The following is a 17,297-nucleotide window of genomic DNA, read 5'->3' as shown; positions in this document are numbered from 1 at the left end:
AAACAAAATGCCATTCAAAGCTAGAAGATAACGAGAAATCACTTACATTATCCCAAATTGAGAGATTTTATAATATTTCCAACATAAATTGTCTCATAATATTTAAAGATGATGTTTTATGGTCTTTTATGGAGTACAATGAATATTTTTTTGGATTTTAATGGTTAGAACACTGTAATCATAATTCTATAAATTTATTGCATGAATACACTATTAATTGTAATTATAATTTTATAAATTTATTGCATAAATATTCTATTCACTATTATAGAGTAATATGAGATGTTTGATATTTTGGAAATTGAAAATCATTTAATATAAATAGTGATTGTTGTACTTTTTTTTAAATTTCATTATAAATGTCGAGATAGTTACACCCAATATGGAAATGAATATTTCAATCATATGATTTTACATTTATACCCTTCTTCCACATATATTATTGCAATCATTTACTATATATAGTGATTGTTGTATATTTTTCTAATTTCATTATAAATTCTAATCAATCAAGAGATAGTTACACCCAACATGGAAATTAAGATTCCAAACATATGATTTTACATTTATACCCTTCCATATAGAGAATTCCGCAAAGATAGAAATGGGATATTGTTTGATATTTTGGAAAATGAAAATCATTAATTTTATTATATAAAATAATTGTTTCATTGATTTTCAACATCCTTGAAGTCAAAATATTCTCAAAAGATGCATATTTTGACCTCAACTTGATCTTCTTATAATCTATCCAAAATAATTTGATGCACGCCATATGATCCTATCCACAGAATGCTTAAAAACATAATGATACAAATGTTTGCTAGAGTTTCAATTTGGGGAACAATGTAAATGGATTTGAATGACGTAAGAGAGCTATATCAATTGCAAGAAATCTTGAATCTCAAATAAAGTTGGCATATTCAAATAGAGTCTAGATAAATTCCAACCATTCAAGCAAGAAAATACTTCAAACACAAGTCTTACGAGTGAAAATACATATGTATGTTTAACCAAAACACCAAATCAAGGTCTTCTGGTCAATAATTTCTAGGGATAGACATCTTTGCTATGTCTACAGTGCATTCTTTGGCAACTACACTAAATAACCTAAAAGATAATGTCCATACTCATGTCATGTCAATGATGCAATTTTTGAGACCCCCTCTTTAACTAAGATCCAAAATTCTACTTACACCCTTTGGAAACATTTGGTGACACTTTCACTATAATAATGGAAGAGCAATATCATGGAAGAGCAATAGTTTAATGCTACTCTTTTCTATGCTACTACCTTGACGTTTCCTTTGTAACATCTGGTACAATTGCTAATTAAATTCCTTTCATATTTCCTAACACATTTTACAACCCCTCATATGAAACTTATGTGTTACAAATCATGAGTTTCCTATCCGCACTGAATGACCGAATATTAGTTTATTGTTGGCTGATATGAAATATACTAAATTAAAACATATTTAGTTCACTAATATGAAATATATTATTTATAATTTATTAATATCGAATATATTAATTTATTTTTTTGATAAATTAAAATTTTAATACTTAAGAGTATGTTTTTACTTCTAAAAAATTATAAGTTCAAAATCCGAGAGATTGATTATATATGTTTTATTAAATTTAAAAGTCAAATTACTACCCAAAAATGGGGTCCCTTATCTTACAAACAAAAAAATCTTATTCACCAATTTGATATCTCCCTTAATGATAACTTTAAAATTAATTATATATATAATTAGTTTTCTAATAAAAATTTTATTTGAAATTCTTTAAAACAAGATCCAAGCACTTGAAAACAATGCATATATCTTTAGCATTAGTTGCGCAGTACTTGTGCCACCTCCTTATCTGCACTTTGATATAAAAGCAGACAAAAAGAGAACAATGCATATATCTTCAGCATTAGTTGCGCAGTACTCGTGCCACCTGCTTACCTACACTTTGATATAAAAGCAGACAAAAAGAGAAATCCGTCTCACCATCTGATCTATTTGTCATAAAAATAAATAAATATATAAAATGAAAACGAAGACATTTATAACTATTTTTTATAATTATCAACATTTAAACTATTTATTAATCATTCATTTCTAAAATTGTCAATCACTTTGAAACAACTTTAATAATTCATTTATAAAATTATGTGTATCAATTGCTTTCTTCAGTAACTTACCAACCTTCGAACCATTTATTAATAATTCATTCCTACGATTATCTATCGATTACTTTCAAACGACTTTAATAATTCATTTACAATCATGACATCAATTTCTTTCTGAGGCAATGTTATATTAATTTCAAACAAGGCCGAAATTATCGGAGTTTATGTAAGTGAACTACATTTTATTAAAAAAAGAAAATGAAATACCTTTATTAAGCATCGTCACATGCCTGTACTTGCTCTATAATTGCGTGATTTACATTTTCTGGCCTTATACAGGTACATGCAGGATTGCTGCTCTTTAACTTGTGTTTCTGAAAACGGGCCGAAATGGTCGTGAAGTTTATGTCAGTGAGATACCTTTCCTGATCATCACCCCAGATTTTTGAAACACGTCCATGTTATTATAAGACTCGCTCTATGGTCACAAACAAAATTAATTTCGATTTTTACATCTATTTGCCATTTAAATGTATAAATTTGCTGTCCTTATACAGATACAAGCAGAATTGCCGGTATGTTCGTTGTTTGCGCTATATAAATTAATACTATTTACCTTTGTTTCGACCATAAAAGTAATGGAAAAAACTTTGCTATTTACCTTGGGCCATATAAATTAATGCTATTTAGCTTATTTAAACTATATATAAATTAATAAATAAAACCTTTACAGCACATTGCGTACTCAGAACTGATGAGTTAACTGGACCACAAAACATACCAAAATGATGACCTTCATCACTATCGCCAGATACGGCGTAATCTCTTTAAAGATACCTCAAAATCTTGCTCCACGCCACATCTATACGATAAAGTTTAATAGTACGATGTTTGCAGGACCGTAGTTTAAATATGGTATGATTTTTAATCACTCGAAGACGAATTTGATGGCTATGGCATAAATGGTGCCAATTATTTTATAGACTAAAATACCGTGAAATTTGATGACAGCTATGAAGTCAATATTAACAATAATAAGACTCAGCAAGGCTATGGTATAAATGGTCTCAGTATTGTTAGAGAATAAAATACTTTAAAATCTTTGGACAGCGAGCAATCAATACTCACAATTATTTATGGTTTTGAAAAGTTAATATTAACAATAATTTATGACTTTAGTATTCAATAAATATTATCACAATTATATTTATATCACAATTATATTTATTAATATGGTTGATATATTTTAATCGATAACATTTACATATATCAATCGGCATATAAAAAGTGGAAAATACCGTCGGATATCAACCATATTAGTAATTGTGGTTGTGCTAGTTATAATTGATATGTGTGGGGTGGATTTATTGACCATCATTGACGATAGTTGGTGAGGTTGATCGAGGTTGGCCATGGTCAAGCTTATATTAATGTTAATGTTAAGGTTACATTAATCTTACAAAAATGGTTAGATTAATGGTTGAGAAGGTCAATAGAGTTGAGCATTGAAGAAGGTTGACTATTATTGACCATATTCAACCATACAGATCTTGATTAACCATTATTGTTGACCATATTCAAGCATAGAAACCTTGGTTGACCATGTTCAACCATTCTAAATATGGTTGCCCATGGTTGAACAGAGTTACCATTATTGACCATATTCAACCATAGAGACCTTGATCATGGTTTATGATATTCAACCTGGTTAATCATGGTTGACCATAATCAACCATGGTTGACCATATTCAACTATGATTGGTTGAATTCAACCATGGTTCAACATGGTTGACCATGGTCGATCATGGTTGACCAAATTCAACGAGAAAGACCTTGATCATGGCTGACAAAATTCGACTGTAGTTGATCATGATTGACCGTCATTAACTACGGTTAACCATGATTGATCATGATTGACCGTGGTTGAACATGGTTGACCAAGGTTAACAAGGTTTACCATGGTCAATCTTATATTAATGTTAATGTTAATGTTATAGAAATAGTTACATTAATGGTTAATCATGGTTGATGATGATTGACATTGATTAACCATGTTTGGTCATGATCAAGGATATTTAACCATAGTTCAACATGGTTGGCCATGGTTGATCATGGTTGAACAAATTCAACCATAAAGACCTTGATCATGGTTGACTATGGTTGATCATGGGTGACCATGGTTGACCATATAGACATTGATTGACCATTATGACCATGGTCGACCATGGTTAATCATGGTTGACCATGGTTTATCATGGTTGAACTTGGTTGATGATAATTGACATTAATTAACCATGGTTGACCATGGTGAGTCATGGTCTACCATGGTTGGCAATGGCTAACCATTTTCAACCATGGTTCATCACTGTTGATCACGGTGGACTAAATTCAACCAAAGAGACCTTGATCATGGTTGACAAAATTTAACCATGGTTGATCATGGTGGACCATCGCTAACTATATTCAACCATGGTTGATCATGGCTTACCATGGTTGAACATGGTCGAGCATGGTTGAAGATGCTTGAACATGATAAACCATGGTTGACCATGGTTGATCATGGTTGGCCATGGATAAATTGATTGACCATTATTCTTAACCATAGAGACTAGTTGACCTACTCGACCATCCCAACCATAGAGATCTTGGTTAACCATAATGGTTGATCATGGATGATTGTGACTGTCCAAGGATGACCTTCGCTGACTAAGGTTGACAATGTTTGACTTTATTCAACCATGGTTGACTGTAATTGAATATGGTTGAGTTATGTTGAGTGAAGAAAACTATGAGTGAATAAGGTTGACTACTGCTAAATATGGTAAATGTAGGGTTTACCAAGTTTGATCATGGTCAACTATTTAAACATTGACTATAAAGGTTGATTTTTTTTCACTATGACTAATGTGGTCTACTATGTTTGACTATCAATATTAATAGGTGATTATATTTTACCTAGCTTGAAGAGTGTTGAATGTCTTACATAGTCCAACATAGTCAACAACATTTACTGATGTGGTTGACTAATTTTGTAAGGTCACATTGCGATGTTGGATAAATTGCAATCCAATGTAACATTGCAACAATGTTTGTCACATTGCAACGTTGAATATATTTATATAGTTTTTAGGTTTAAACATTGACTATGGGTGAGCATGGTTAAAGCATGGGTGAACATGGCTATGTTTAATATTTTTTTTTACTATGATTGAGCATAGTTGACTGTATTTGTCCATGTTCAACGTGTTTAGACATCATTGACTATGTATTCACTATGAATGGCTATGCTTAACGATTGTATGAATATGGTCGACCATGGTTTGACTATATTCAACCATAGCTGAATAATATTGATTATACTTGACCATGGTGTAAATATGGTTTTATTATTGTTCACGATAATTTGAAATGGTTTACTAGTATTGACAATGATTTGAGTATAGTTTTCATTGTAATGGTGATTGTTGATGGTTAACCATGGTTTAACAATGGTTAACCTTGGCCATCTAGTATAAGCCTTCATGGTTAAAACTTTGCAATAGGTTTTGAAATCGAAAAATAGTATCAATTTGAGACAGATTGGAAACCATTAAAAACTCAATTTGAGACAGATTGGAAACCATTAAAAACTGTACGGGAAGTAATTAAAACGTGTATTGGAAACAGATTATTATTAGGATGTTTTTAATGATAATGTGAATGTTATTGTTTTTGTGATTATTATTATTAATATGTATTAATATTAGTGTTGTTGTTGTTGTTGTTGTTGTTATTGTTATCAATATAAAAATGAATTTTTACCAAGAATATTACTACTACATTAATAATATATTTATGTTATAATTAATATAATAAAGTAATTATACAACATTATTATTATAATAATTATTATTATTACGAACATTATTAATATTAAACTTAATCTTATCAATATTTTTAATAAAGAAAATATGACTAATAATTAATATTAGCGTCATGTAGTTGTTATTAATATTATATACATGTTAATATTAACATTAATGAGATTTAATGCTAAAATATTATTAATAATAGTCAATATTAATGTTATTAATCATTACTATGTTGAAGTAATATTATTATAAACCTAAATTAATATTATTATATTATTATTAAACTTAAATTTAATATTATTAAAATTTTTTTTTACAAGGAACTAGCAACCTCCCCAAATATATGCAACATCTCACAAGCCACATATATCATAACTCAAAGTTTATCATAGGACTGAGAGGTTTGGAGACCATTGGAACAGGAGTCAGAGTCCAAGGAGATGCATATCCTTCCATCCTTACTATGATGGGCCATGTCTTCAGGAAGTTGAACCTCGGTGGATGAGATGGCAATAAACATAATATTATTAATGCAACATTATTATTTCTCATAGAAGCATTCTCTAGGCCATCATGGAAGAGATGTTGTAATGTATCATCCTCTCATGTCCTGTAACCATTTTAACTAGTCAAATTACATAAAAACAAAAACTAAAATTAATAACCTCAAAACGTTTTTACTCCGTAAAATTAAAAAAAATAAAAAATAAAAAATGAAAATAACTTCATGGTATTCACCCATGATATGAGAACCCATGGTATTCATGTGGAATATAGCCTATTTAAAGGGGGAAAGTAAACCATTGTAGATCCATCTTAACTCTGGATCTACCAAGCCCATAAAGAGATCAAATCTCCTCAGATGCAAACCACTTTCAAAATGAAAATAGATTTGATCTCTCAACACTTGGTAGACCTGAAATTAAGATGGATCTAAACTAATAATTACTAATAATATTAATATTAATGTTATCAACATTTTTCTTAATAATAATTAATAATTAATATTAATATTATATAATTTTGATACAAGTATTAATATTATGTTAATATTAATATTATATAATTTTGATACAAGTGTTAATATTAATAATATTATCCATATTTAAACCTGAAAATTGTATTATAATTATTAAACCTAAATTTAATATTATTAAATATTTTATTAAACCTAATATTAATCTAAATCTAATATTAAACCTTATACGAAAATTTAATATTTAAACCTATTATTATTATTATTATAAAACTTAAAAAAATAAATTATAAACTAATATAACCTTATATTACAAACCTTAAAAAAAATTAAATTATATCAATATAATATTATATTATAAAAGCTTAAAAATAATAACCTAACAACTTTATATTACAATTCAACCTTAAGTAAATTCAAACATATACCATTATCAACTATAATATGATAATATTACTTAAAAACTTAAAAATTGAAACTAGTGAAATAGAACCACATAATCAATCATTTATATTATTATAAACCTAAAAACGCTAAAGTTAAAAACATTATATTATAGACTTAAAATCTTATATTATAAATTTATACAGTGGAAAAAGTTATATCAATTTTATTGTTGTAGGGCAATGGGGACATGTGGCTGGAGTATCCACGTTTCCTAACTCATTGGTCTTTTAAGATTGAAGCCAAGTTTTAAAATAGATTATATAAAGCCACAATTTAAACGTTAGCAATTATTTATGGTTTAGAAAAATTTTAATCATAATTCGGTTTTAAATTTTTTACTTATATATGCAAGGATTTTATCTCTTTTTATTTCATCTATTGATGTAGTGGTGATGACCAGAATATGTTAAGATTTTTCATTTTCAATTATTTAATTGAAATATGTAATCAAGAAAATGATTAAATTATATTTTAATAAGGAGACTCCTACATGTTAACGTTTTTCATTTTCAATGATTTGATTGAAATATGTAATTAAGAAAATGATTAAAATGTATTCTAATAAGAAGACTCTTATAGGCTTAATTAATTTGTAAGAGTGTGCAAAGTCTACCTCCCTTTAGTATTGAACTTGTAACCTCTTACTCCAAGAGCATGAATATTAATTTATCAACAAGCACAAACTTTACCTCCCTTTGTTATTGAACATGTGACCTCTTAACTATGAAGTTCATTTAAACTGTAATTTTTTTGGTCATCTATTTTTAGTGAATTTTACCTAAATTTTGGTAGGAATTTCTTAAAATTATAAATTCAATGTGTGTAATCTGCATAATCCAATAATTTCAAAAGCTTCCCAAAATAGTAAATCCATTTTCCAAAAAGTCTTAGCTAGCTCAATGTCTCCAAAAACATATTATATAATTGATTCATATGAAATAATTATATTCAATAGAAATTACCATATCTTCATAAACTCTCATTTCAATTAAAAATAATAATAATAATAATAATAAATCCATTAAAAATTACAAAATTTATTATCTATTAAATTGTGGAAACTTGTGAGGATGGTGAAATATGTTTTACAAGATAAATAATAAATATCTGCAAATTGTAACTATAACCAATTTTGATAACCAAAATCCATTGAAATTATTAAAAAGTCCAAACATTTAGACTCTCTTGGTGTAGAAAATCCAAACGTTTAAAATGACACCATTATACGAAATTGCATTTAAACGGCGACACATCAGTGAACACCTGCTTTACTTACAGCCCACATGCAGGACACCATCTGCCACAAATTCTCAGCTCTCGATTCGACAGAATTGAATGCCCAGAAAACATATCAGGCATTGCACATTTGTCAAAATGACAGAATTATTGACAGAGGAGTCAGTGCTGCACCTTTATTACTACTAAGGATTCTACTGCTAAACCATCACACATTCATAGCATGAAGAGGAGGACGATTATTACTACTGAGGATTCTGAAGAGGAGGACGATTAGTACTACTGGGGATTCTATGGCTAAACATTACACATTCGTAGCATGAAGAGGAGGACGACGAGATGTGACTGGAATATCTAGGATGGAGTATGATGAAGAGGAGGTATTAGTATTGGGAACTGCGCAGTTTTGACGAATCTCTCCTTCGCTTCCAGTGAGCACATCGAGCTGAACCATCTTAAGCATACTGAGGGCAAAGTGTTCAAAGAAGTAGGACTGGTTAAGCGCAAAACCGTTAACAATATGTTGCGTGCGCTTATCGTTGTAGAGACTCTCATCTGATGTAAAGAGTCCTTCTCCGTTCTGCAGATCAACGTAATACTTTTCGTCGAATACATATGGAGTGAGAATGTCTAGGTGTGTGGTGTTGACGGTGGAGTTTGTGGGACATGTCTGCTCAAGTTCCTTTGCGAATGTAGCGTTGAGGGTGGGATCCTGCGTTGGATAGAGCCTGTCCACGAATGCCGAGCAGTGACCGATACCGAAGGTGTGAGCTCCTGAATGTCAACGTATACATTAAGCATTTCCATAGGAAGAGAATGAAGAAAATGTACTCAAGTTATAACTTTGTTTAAACTTTAAATCATTTGCCTAAGCATAAAAAAACTGACCTGACAGCGCCACAAGATCAGTGAAACTCTCGAAACCCTTTTCAGTGAAGAGGGTCATCAATACAGTCACATTTGAAGTCGGACTTGGTATATTGTCATCAGTGACGGTTTGACTAGCAAAGGTTAGACTGTCTCTGCGGCCCAGTGGTACTAAAAATTCCGGTCCTCCGGCCTATTTTTGCCAACAAAAAGACAAAATTATGATCAGTTGGCATTCTGACTTATGATTTAGGAATGGTTGAAAGGTCATTCGTAATGGGGGCCCCTTCTCTTCTTCTAATCTCAGTTAATATGTCATTTTGCAATAATTAAAGAAGGATGGAAAGGAGAAGAAACTGTACTCTTAACCCATATTAAAAAAATATAAAAAAGGAAATTATATTAGAGAGATTAAAAACATTATGCAATGTCTTATCGACCTATCGATACGAGACCCCTTCACCTAAACTTATTAAGTAATGATTGAGAAGTTCTTTGGAGTGAAGCCCTTACGCTTCAAATCTCATCCAACATGTTTCTTTGCATAAATTAAATCGGTGGATAAGGAAGAAGAATCTGCACTCTCTACCACTCAAACTCCAAAAAACTAATTTGGGAAATTGTAGACATCATGGTACGTTCCGTGTCAGATCACCTTACGTTTCCGGTTGTTGCAGCAAACTATAATAATACTTAACCACTCTCAGTTCAATAAAACAAATTGAAAGAGTACTTGGCTTTTCTTGGTACGATGAAGGGTAAAATGAATCTTTCCCAATAAGAATAGAGACCATGATCATTATCCAGTTTGGCTTATCAAATACACAAGAGGTTTAATGTCGTTTCGAGTTTAAATACGCACCACAAATACTGCGTAGGAAGCTGTTAGAGCCAAGATATCGGCGCAAGAAACTACTCCGCTGCAGTTGGCTTCTACAGCTTCTTTGATTTCGTTGATGATCTCAAACGCCGCTGCTCTGAGTGTGAGATTTGGAGTAGCTTCCTGCTCGCTCGGTTCACTAGACGTTCCGTTTAGCAAGATTGAGGCGTCGCAACCCTGCCAGAAGATTAAACACTGTAAATATACATGATTTGAATGATTTCTCTTAGAAGAAAGGAATTGAATGATTTGAATGAATATTTTTACGCAGAGAAACCGGATTATCCCGTGAAAAATATTCAAGAAAAACAAGCAAAAACTAGAGAAAGGTGTGAAAAAATTGAGGAAAAAATATAGTTAGAAAAACACAATCAATATAAACATTGAACCCGAAAACATCTAAAATCTTAATACCTAAACAAAGAAAAACGAGAGAGAAACTAGAGAGAGGTGAAAAAATTATTGATAGAAAAATATAATTAGAAAAACACAATCAATACAAACATTGAACCCAAAAACCTCTAAAATTTTAATTTCTAAAACATTTAAAATCTTAATGCCTAAAATTCTTTGTTCTAGTCTTCTTTACTCATCTGCATAAAACAATCCAATACATTCATATATAGCTCTCAGATGTTTACAATTAAAGAAATTACATTCCCATTTATATAATTATAGAAAATTGCTACTTGTCATCTGACCCTCATTCCTACTTCTAACTCTAATCACAACTCTGAGACTAATTCCAACTTCCTACTGATCTGCGGAACCATATATCTATGCTGAAAAAACTCAAAAGTTGCTGAATCCTGATTCAATTAAACATTATTGGAATAAAAAAGTAGAGATCACCTGCACGAAGCAGTCGTGGAAAAGGAGTCTAAGCAACCCTGGTGCTTGAGTAATATTTTGTTTCAGCACCTCATCAAGAATGGATTTCACTATTGACTTCAAGTTGGGGCAGCTTTCCTCGTAAAATGTCCATGAAAGACCCTCGACTGGAGTTGGCAGATCACTTGCATGGAAACCATGAACAAATGATACGAGAACGCAGAGAAAGATGGCAATAACGTATTTGGCATCCATTTCACTCTACTGGCAAAGAAACACCGTGATACTTCGATAAGATGGGCTGTGCTTTACGAGAACGCCATGGCTAACTTTTTAAAGGCCACTAACCTAAATGGACTCTCCTACAACAACGCCATCGAATTCGGAACGACCGGTAAGAACGTGAAGATTGCTCTGTATTCCAGTTAGGTCACGTTGTATTGTTTCCCTGGTTTACCTATTTTTATTTGGGTGGGAGTAAACCCTTGAACCTAGCAAAATAATTCGTACGTTTTATCCTCTTGCACTTTGCAACCTCTTCAGTGAAAAGTGACTATGATGGCTTACTTCCCTTTCCCCTTTTCCCTTTTAACACGATGATTGACATGCTAACTCGCTCAATAAAAAAGAACTCATACGATACAGAGTATGCATGTCGCTTTTCAGGCTTAAATTTGATTAGAAAACAGTAATAACACCTTGAATTCAAGGAACCTTGATTATGATGGCCAGAAGATCTGCTACAGAGACGCGGTGACTACTGTTAAAGCTAGTATGGCCAGGTTCACTATCTCACCGACTCTTAGGTCGACATCGAGTCGGACCGACCGGTCATAAGAAAAAGGTTACTCTGAAGTTTAGTTATTCCCCGCTGTGTTGTTTTACAAGTCTATCTATTATCTATTTTTGTTTGGTTTGCATTAAACTATTTCCTCCCCTCAAAATGGTTAGTATTTATGTTATTCCTTTACTCCTTGCAATTATGGTTTTATTTATTCTATTCCTGGCATTCGTACATTTGAAGTTCATACTTATTTATTGAGTGTCCATTTTTCAGGACTCAGGTATCAGTGGTGTGTTGCCTCCTTGATAGGAATTTCAAGATCAAACAGTTGGCTAAATTTATCTGTGTAAACAATTGGTTATATTTAACTGTCTAAACAACTTTGCTATCTGTTCTTTTTCGTTAAAAATTAATTAATAATATATTTATTATTATCTTGGACTTAAAGGTAATCAAACCAGTCAACACTTCAGGAAGTTTTGCACATTACAATGAAAAATATCGAATTATCAACACTTCAGGAAGTTTGGCACATTACAATGAAAAATATCCAAGTATAACCTATTATTACCCTTGACTTTAAGGTATCTTTGTTTTATAAGTAATCAAATTAGTTAACATTTTAGGGAGCTTAACACATTACAATGAAGAATGCTCAAGTATTTTAAAGATTTTTAAGTATATGAATATTATATTCTCAATACTAGATTCCTAAATTGTCATAATTAATCTAACAATTTTTTTATATTCAAGTTAATTTTAGTTGAAAAGTTCTTGGGATCAAATATAAAGAACTGTATGCCTCTCTTATAGCTTTGAATTTCCTAGCATGTCTACCTAAGTCTTACAATGGTATGCCTATAAACATGTAACATAAATAAAAGATTCCAAATCCAAAATAAGTCCCAACACTTATGCCACCATTCCACCACCACTAATTAGCAAAAATAATCTCTCCTATAACTTGGACTTTACTCGCATGTCAAACCAAGCCTTAGAGTCATATACCAATATATATATATTAAACAAAAAATTCCATATCCAATGTAAGTTCCAACAACACTTATGTCGTTTACTAGCAACTGACTACCAACATAGTGATCTAATTTTTTATAATGTTTCTCTTAAGTTTTCATCCTTATGTACAAGCGAATTGTCCATGTACTACTTTCAACTGCTTCACAGCTCAACCAAACACTACATTTTTCTTCACCAAAACAATAGTTTCTCTTTTTTAGTCCATAATTTGGCTCTTCTTTCAACTCTTATACCATTTATTAATAATTATGTATTGTTATCTTCGTTCTAGCACATTACAATAGAAAATCTAAAATATTTTCAAATATTTTAAAATCACATACTAATTATTAAATCAAATTTAAACTATAAAAATCAATAAATTTTATAATTTTAAAAATTATTAACAATCATAAAATCATTTAACCCTATTTTACTTTAGAGACAAATTTTCCCATATAAACAAAATTTAGATAAAACTATTATAATAATTTTATTTAATAATAATATATTTTAGTATTTTGCTTATTTAAAATTAATAAAGTTTTTAAATATTATTAAAATTACAAATTTTGATAATGGAAATTGAATTAGAAAATTATCCCAACAAAAACATGTCATTTCTTCTTTCAAAATAAAATAAAAAATACTACCATTGAAAAATGAAAATACAAGTCGTTCACATCGAAAAGTTCACATAACAGTTTTGATTGGAGAACAATAATATCTTGATTTAAGGATCTCTCCGTTCAATTATCCAATAAAAAGAATAATAATACCTTGAATTTAGGGACTCAACAATCTTAGACTCTTTGACTAAATATTAATTCAATCATTTGCATGTAGAAATATAGTAACACGGTTATGTTTTTTATTTTTATTTTGAAGGTGTGTTCCCCATTTAAATTGGGTTCGGTGAATTTTAAAATTTTAAATTATAAAAGGTGGAGATTTAATAATTATAAATGGTGGAGATTTAATAATCGAATTTTTTTTCATTTAATGTATGATCAAATGAACTAGTTAGAAAGTTTTCCAATTTTTTTATGTTTTTTAAATTAGTACAACCACATTAATAAATGTGGTTGATATAAGCCGTAGACATCAACTTAATATATGATATATTATAAATCTAATATGCTAAATTAATATATTAATATTAATATTAATATTGTTAATATATTAATATTAAATTAATATATTAAATATTTCTATTAATATTGTTAACTATATTTATTAATATAAATATTATTAATTATTTGAATAACAAATAATTCATTTAATTATTAAATAGTTAATTCATTCATTATTAATAATTAAATATAAATAAAGAATTTATTAATTATTAAAAATTAAACATCAAAATAATCATGGTTGACCATCATTGACCATGGTTGGTTATGATTGAGCATGGTTGACCATGATTGATGATGATTCACGATGGTTGATTTTCATATTGAGACAATTTGTATCAGATGTGACGTTGGACCAAATTTGACCATGGTTGTCACAATGTGAAATTGGACCATGAGACAATCTTTGACACAATGTCACTATGGTTATTGACCATGGTTGACCATGGTTGGTTTTCATATTGAGACAATCTTTGTTGAAATGCAATATTTGATCATGGTTGACCATGGTTGGTTATGATTGACCATGATAGATATTATAAACCAAACGGAATAATAAACCCAAGGGATCAATATTATAAGCCAAAGGGAATAATAAACCCAAGGGATTAATACTAAAACCCCAAGGGATTATGAACCCAAGAGAATAATATTAAGCCCAAGGGGCTAATATTATAACCCGAGGGTATATAAACCCTAAGATAAATATTGTAAACACTAAAATAAAAATAGTTGAACATGATTCACCATGGTTGGCTATGATTTACCATGGTTAGCTATGATTGATATTATAAACCCAAGGGATTGTTATTATGAACCTAAGGGAATAATAAACCCAAGGAATTAATATTAAAACCCCAATAGATTATGAACCCAAGGGAATATTATTAAACCCAAGGGACTAATATTATAAACCCAAGGTATATACACCCTAATATAAATATTGTAAACACTAAAATAAACATGGTTGACCATGGTTGATTTTCATATCAAAGAAATTTTTGTCACAATTTGATGTTCGACCATGGTTGAGCATGATTGACCATGGGTGACCATGTTTGACTTTATAAAACATGGTTGACCATGGTTGACCATGATGGACCATTGTTGACCATGATTATCATGTTGAGACTATCTTTATCATAATGTGACATTGGACCATGGTTGAGACAATGATTGATTTTCATATTGAAACAATCTTTGTCACTATGCAACATTGGCCAATGGTTGACCACAATTGATTTTATAAAACATGGTTGACCTTCATTGAATAATATTAAACCAAAGAGACTAATATTATAAGGCTAAGGTATATAAACCATAAGATAAATATTATACACTAAAATAAACATGGTTGACCATGGTTGATTTTCATATTGAGACAATCCTTGTCACAATGTGATGTTGGACCATGGTTAACCATGATTGACCATCATTGATTATCAAATCAAGAGAATCTTTCTCACAATGTGACATTGGACCCTCGTTGACCATGGTTGACCACGATTGACAATGGTTCACAATGGCTGATTTTCATGTTGAGACAATCTATGTGAGAATGTGACATTGGACCAAGGTTGACCATGGTTGTCACAATGTGACGTTAGACCATAGGGACTAATAGTATAAACCAAAGGTATATAAACCCTAAGATAAATATTATAAACACTAAAGTAAACATGGTTGACCATGGTTGATCATGATTGAAATTATAAACCCAAGGGAATACTAAACCCAAGGGATTAATACTAAAACGCCAAGGGATTATTAACCCAAGGGAATATTATTAAGCCTAAGGGACTAATATTATAAACCTAAGGTATATAAACCGTAAGATAAATATTGTAGACACTAAAATAAACATGGTTGACCATGGTTTATTTTCATAGAGACAATCCTTGAAACAATGCGATGCTGGACCATGGTTGACCATGCTTAACCATCATTGGTTTTCATATTAAGAAAATTTTTGTCACAATGCAACAATCAACCATGGTTGAGCATGATTGACCATGGATGACTTTATAAAACATGTTTGACAATGCTTGACCAGGGTTGACCATGATTGAAATCGCTGACCATAATTATCATATTAAGGCAATCTCTGTCATAATGCGACGTTGGACCATGCTTGAGACAATGATTGATTTTCATATTGAAGCAATCATTGTCACAATGCAACGTTGGTCTGTGATTGACCTTGATTAACCATGGTTGACCACAATTGATTTTCTAAAACATGGTTAACTTTCTTTGAATAATATTAAACCAAAGGGACTAATATTATAAAGCCAAGGTATATAAACCCTAAAATAAATATTATAAACACTAAAATAAATATGGTTGACCATGGTTGATTTTCTTATTGAGACAATCCTTGTCACAATGTGACGTTGTACCATGGTTTACTGTGCTTAACCCTGATCAATTTCCAAATCGAGAGAATATTTCTCACAATGCGACATTGGACCATAGTTGACCATGATTGACGATGGTTCACGATGGTTGATTTTCATATTGAGACAATATGCATTAGAATGTGACGTTGGACCAAGGTTGACCATGATTGTCACAATGTGACATTGGACCATGAGACAATCTTTGACACAATGTGACCATGGTTGAGCAAGGTTGATTTTCATATTGAGGCAATCTTTGTCGAAATGTCACATTTAACCATGGTTGACCATGGTTGGATAATATTTACCATGGTTGACCTTGATAGATATTATAAACCAAAGGGAATAATAAACCAAAGTGATTATTACTATAAACCCAAGGGATTAAAGGGATTATGAACCCAAGGGAATAACATTAAACTCAAGGGGCTAATATTATAAACCCAAGGTATATAAACCCTAAGATAAATATTAGAAACACTAAAATAAACATGGTTGACTATGGTTGATTTTCATATAGAGACAATCCTTTTCACAATGCAACAATGGACCAAAATTGACCATGCTTAACCATGGTTGATTTTCGTATTGAGACAATTTTTGCCACAACGTGACGTTCGACCATGGTTGAGCATGATTGACCATGTTTGACTTTATAAAACATGGTTGACCATGCTTGAACAAGGTTGACCATGATTGACCATAGCTGACCATGATTATCATATTGAGACAATATTTGTCATGATTTGACGTT

The 17,297-nt window shown here is 30.8% G+C and overlaps 1 protein-coding gene across 1 annotated transcript; it reads right to left on the bottom strand.

The window, feature by feature from the left end:
• Window positions 1–8,535: 8,535 nt before the first annotated feature.
• On the bottom strand, window positions 8,536–11,465 carry LOC149248495 (peroxidase 12-like). The gene is made up of 4 exons (XM_089450234.1): window positions 11,232–11,465; window positions 10,362–10,556; window positions 9,521–9,692; window positions 8,536–9,406 (listed from the first exon to the last, which is right to left on the bottom strand). The coding sequence occupies exons 1-4, from the start codon at window positions 11,463–11,465 to the stop codon at window positions 8,937–8,939; spliced, it is 1,071 nt and encodes a 356-aa protein (XP_089306360.1). The 3' UTR covers window positions 8,536–8,936.
• Between the last annotated feature and the right edge of the window lie 5,832 nt (window positions 11,466–17,297).

This window comes from Pinus tabuliformis, chromosome 7 (genome assembly GCF_031772625.1).
Source record: "Pinus tabuliformis cultivar Carrire ecotype Pingquan chromosome 7, CPIR1, whole genome shotgun sequence".
NCBI classification, from domain to species: Eukaryota; Viridiplantae; Streptophyta; class Pinopsida; order Pinales; family Pinaceae; genus Pinus; species Pinus tabuliformis.
This window is presented reverse-complemented; position numbering and strand designations above follow the sequence as displayed.

Excerpts from the sequence above, each read along its gene's own strand:
- LOC149248495 (XM_089450234.1), bottom strand. The coding sequence starts at position 11,465 with ATGGATGCCAAATACGTTATTGCCATCTTTCTCTGCGTTCTCGTATCA. Across the intron at positions 9,693-10,361 it reads CTTCCTACGCAGTATTTGTG|GCCGGAGGACCGGAATTTTT; the intron begins GTGCGTATTTAA and ends TGGCAAAAATAG. Across the intron at positions 9,407-9,520 it reads TGATCTTGTGGCGCTGTCAG|GAGCTCACACCTTCGGTATC; the intron begins GTCAGTTTTTTT and ends GTTGACATTCAG.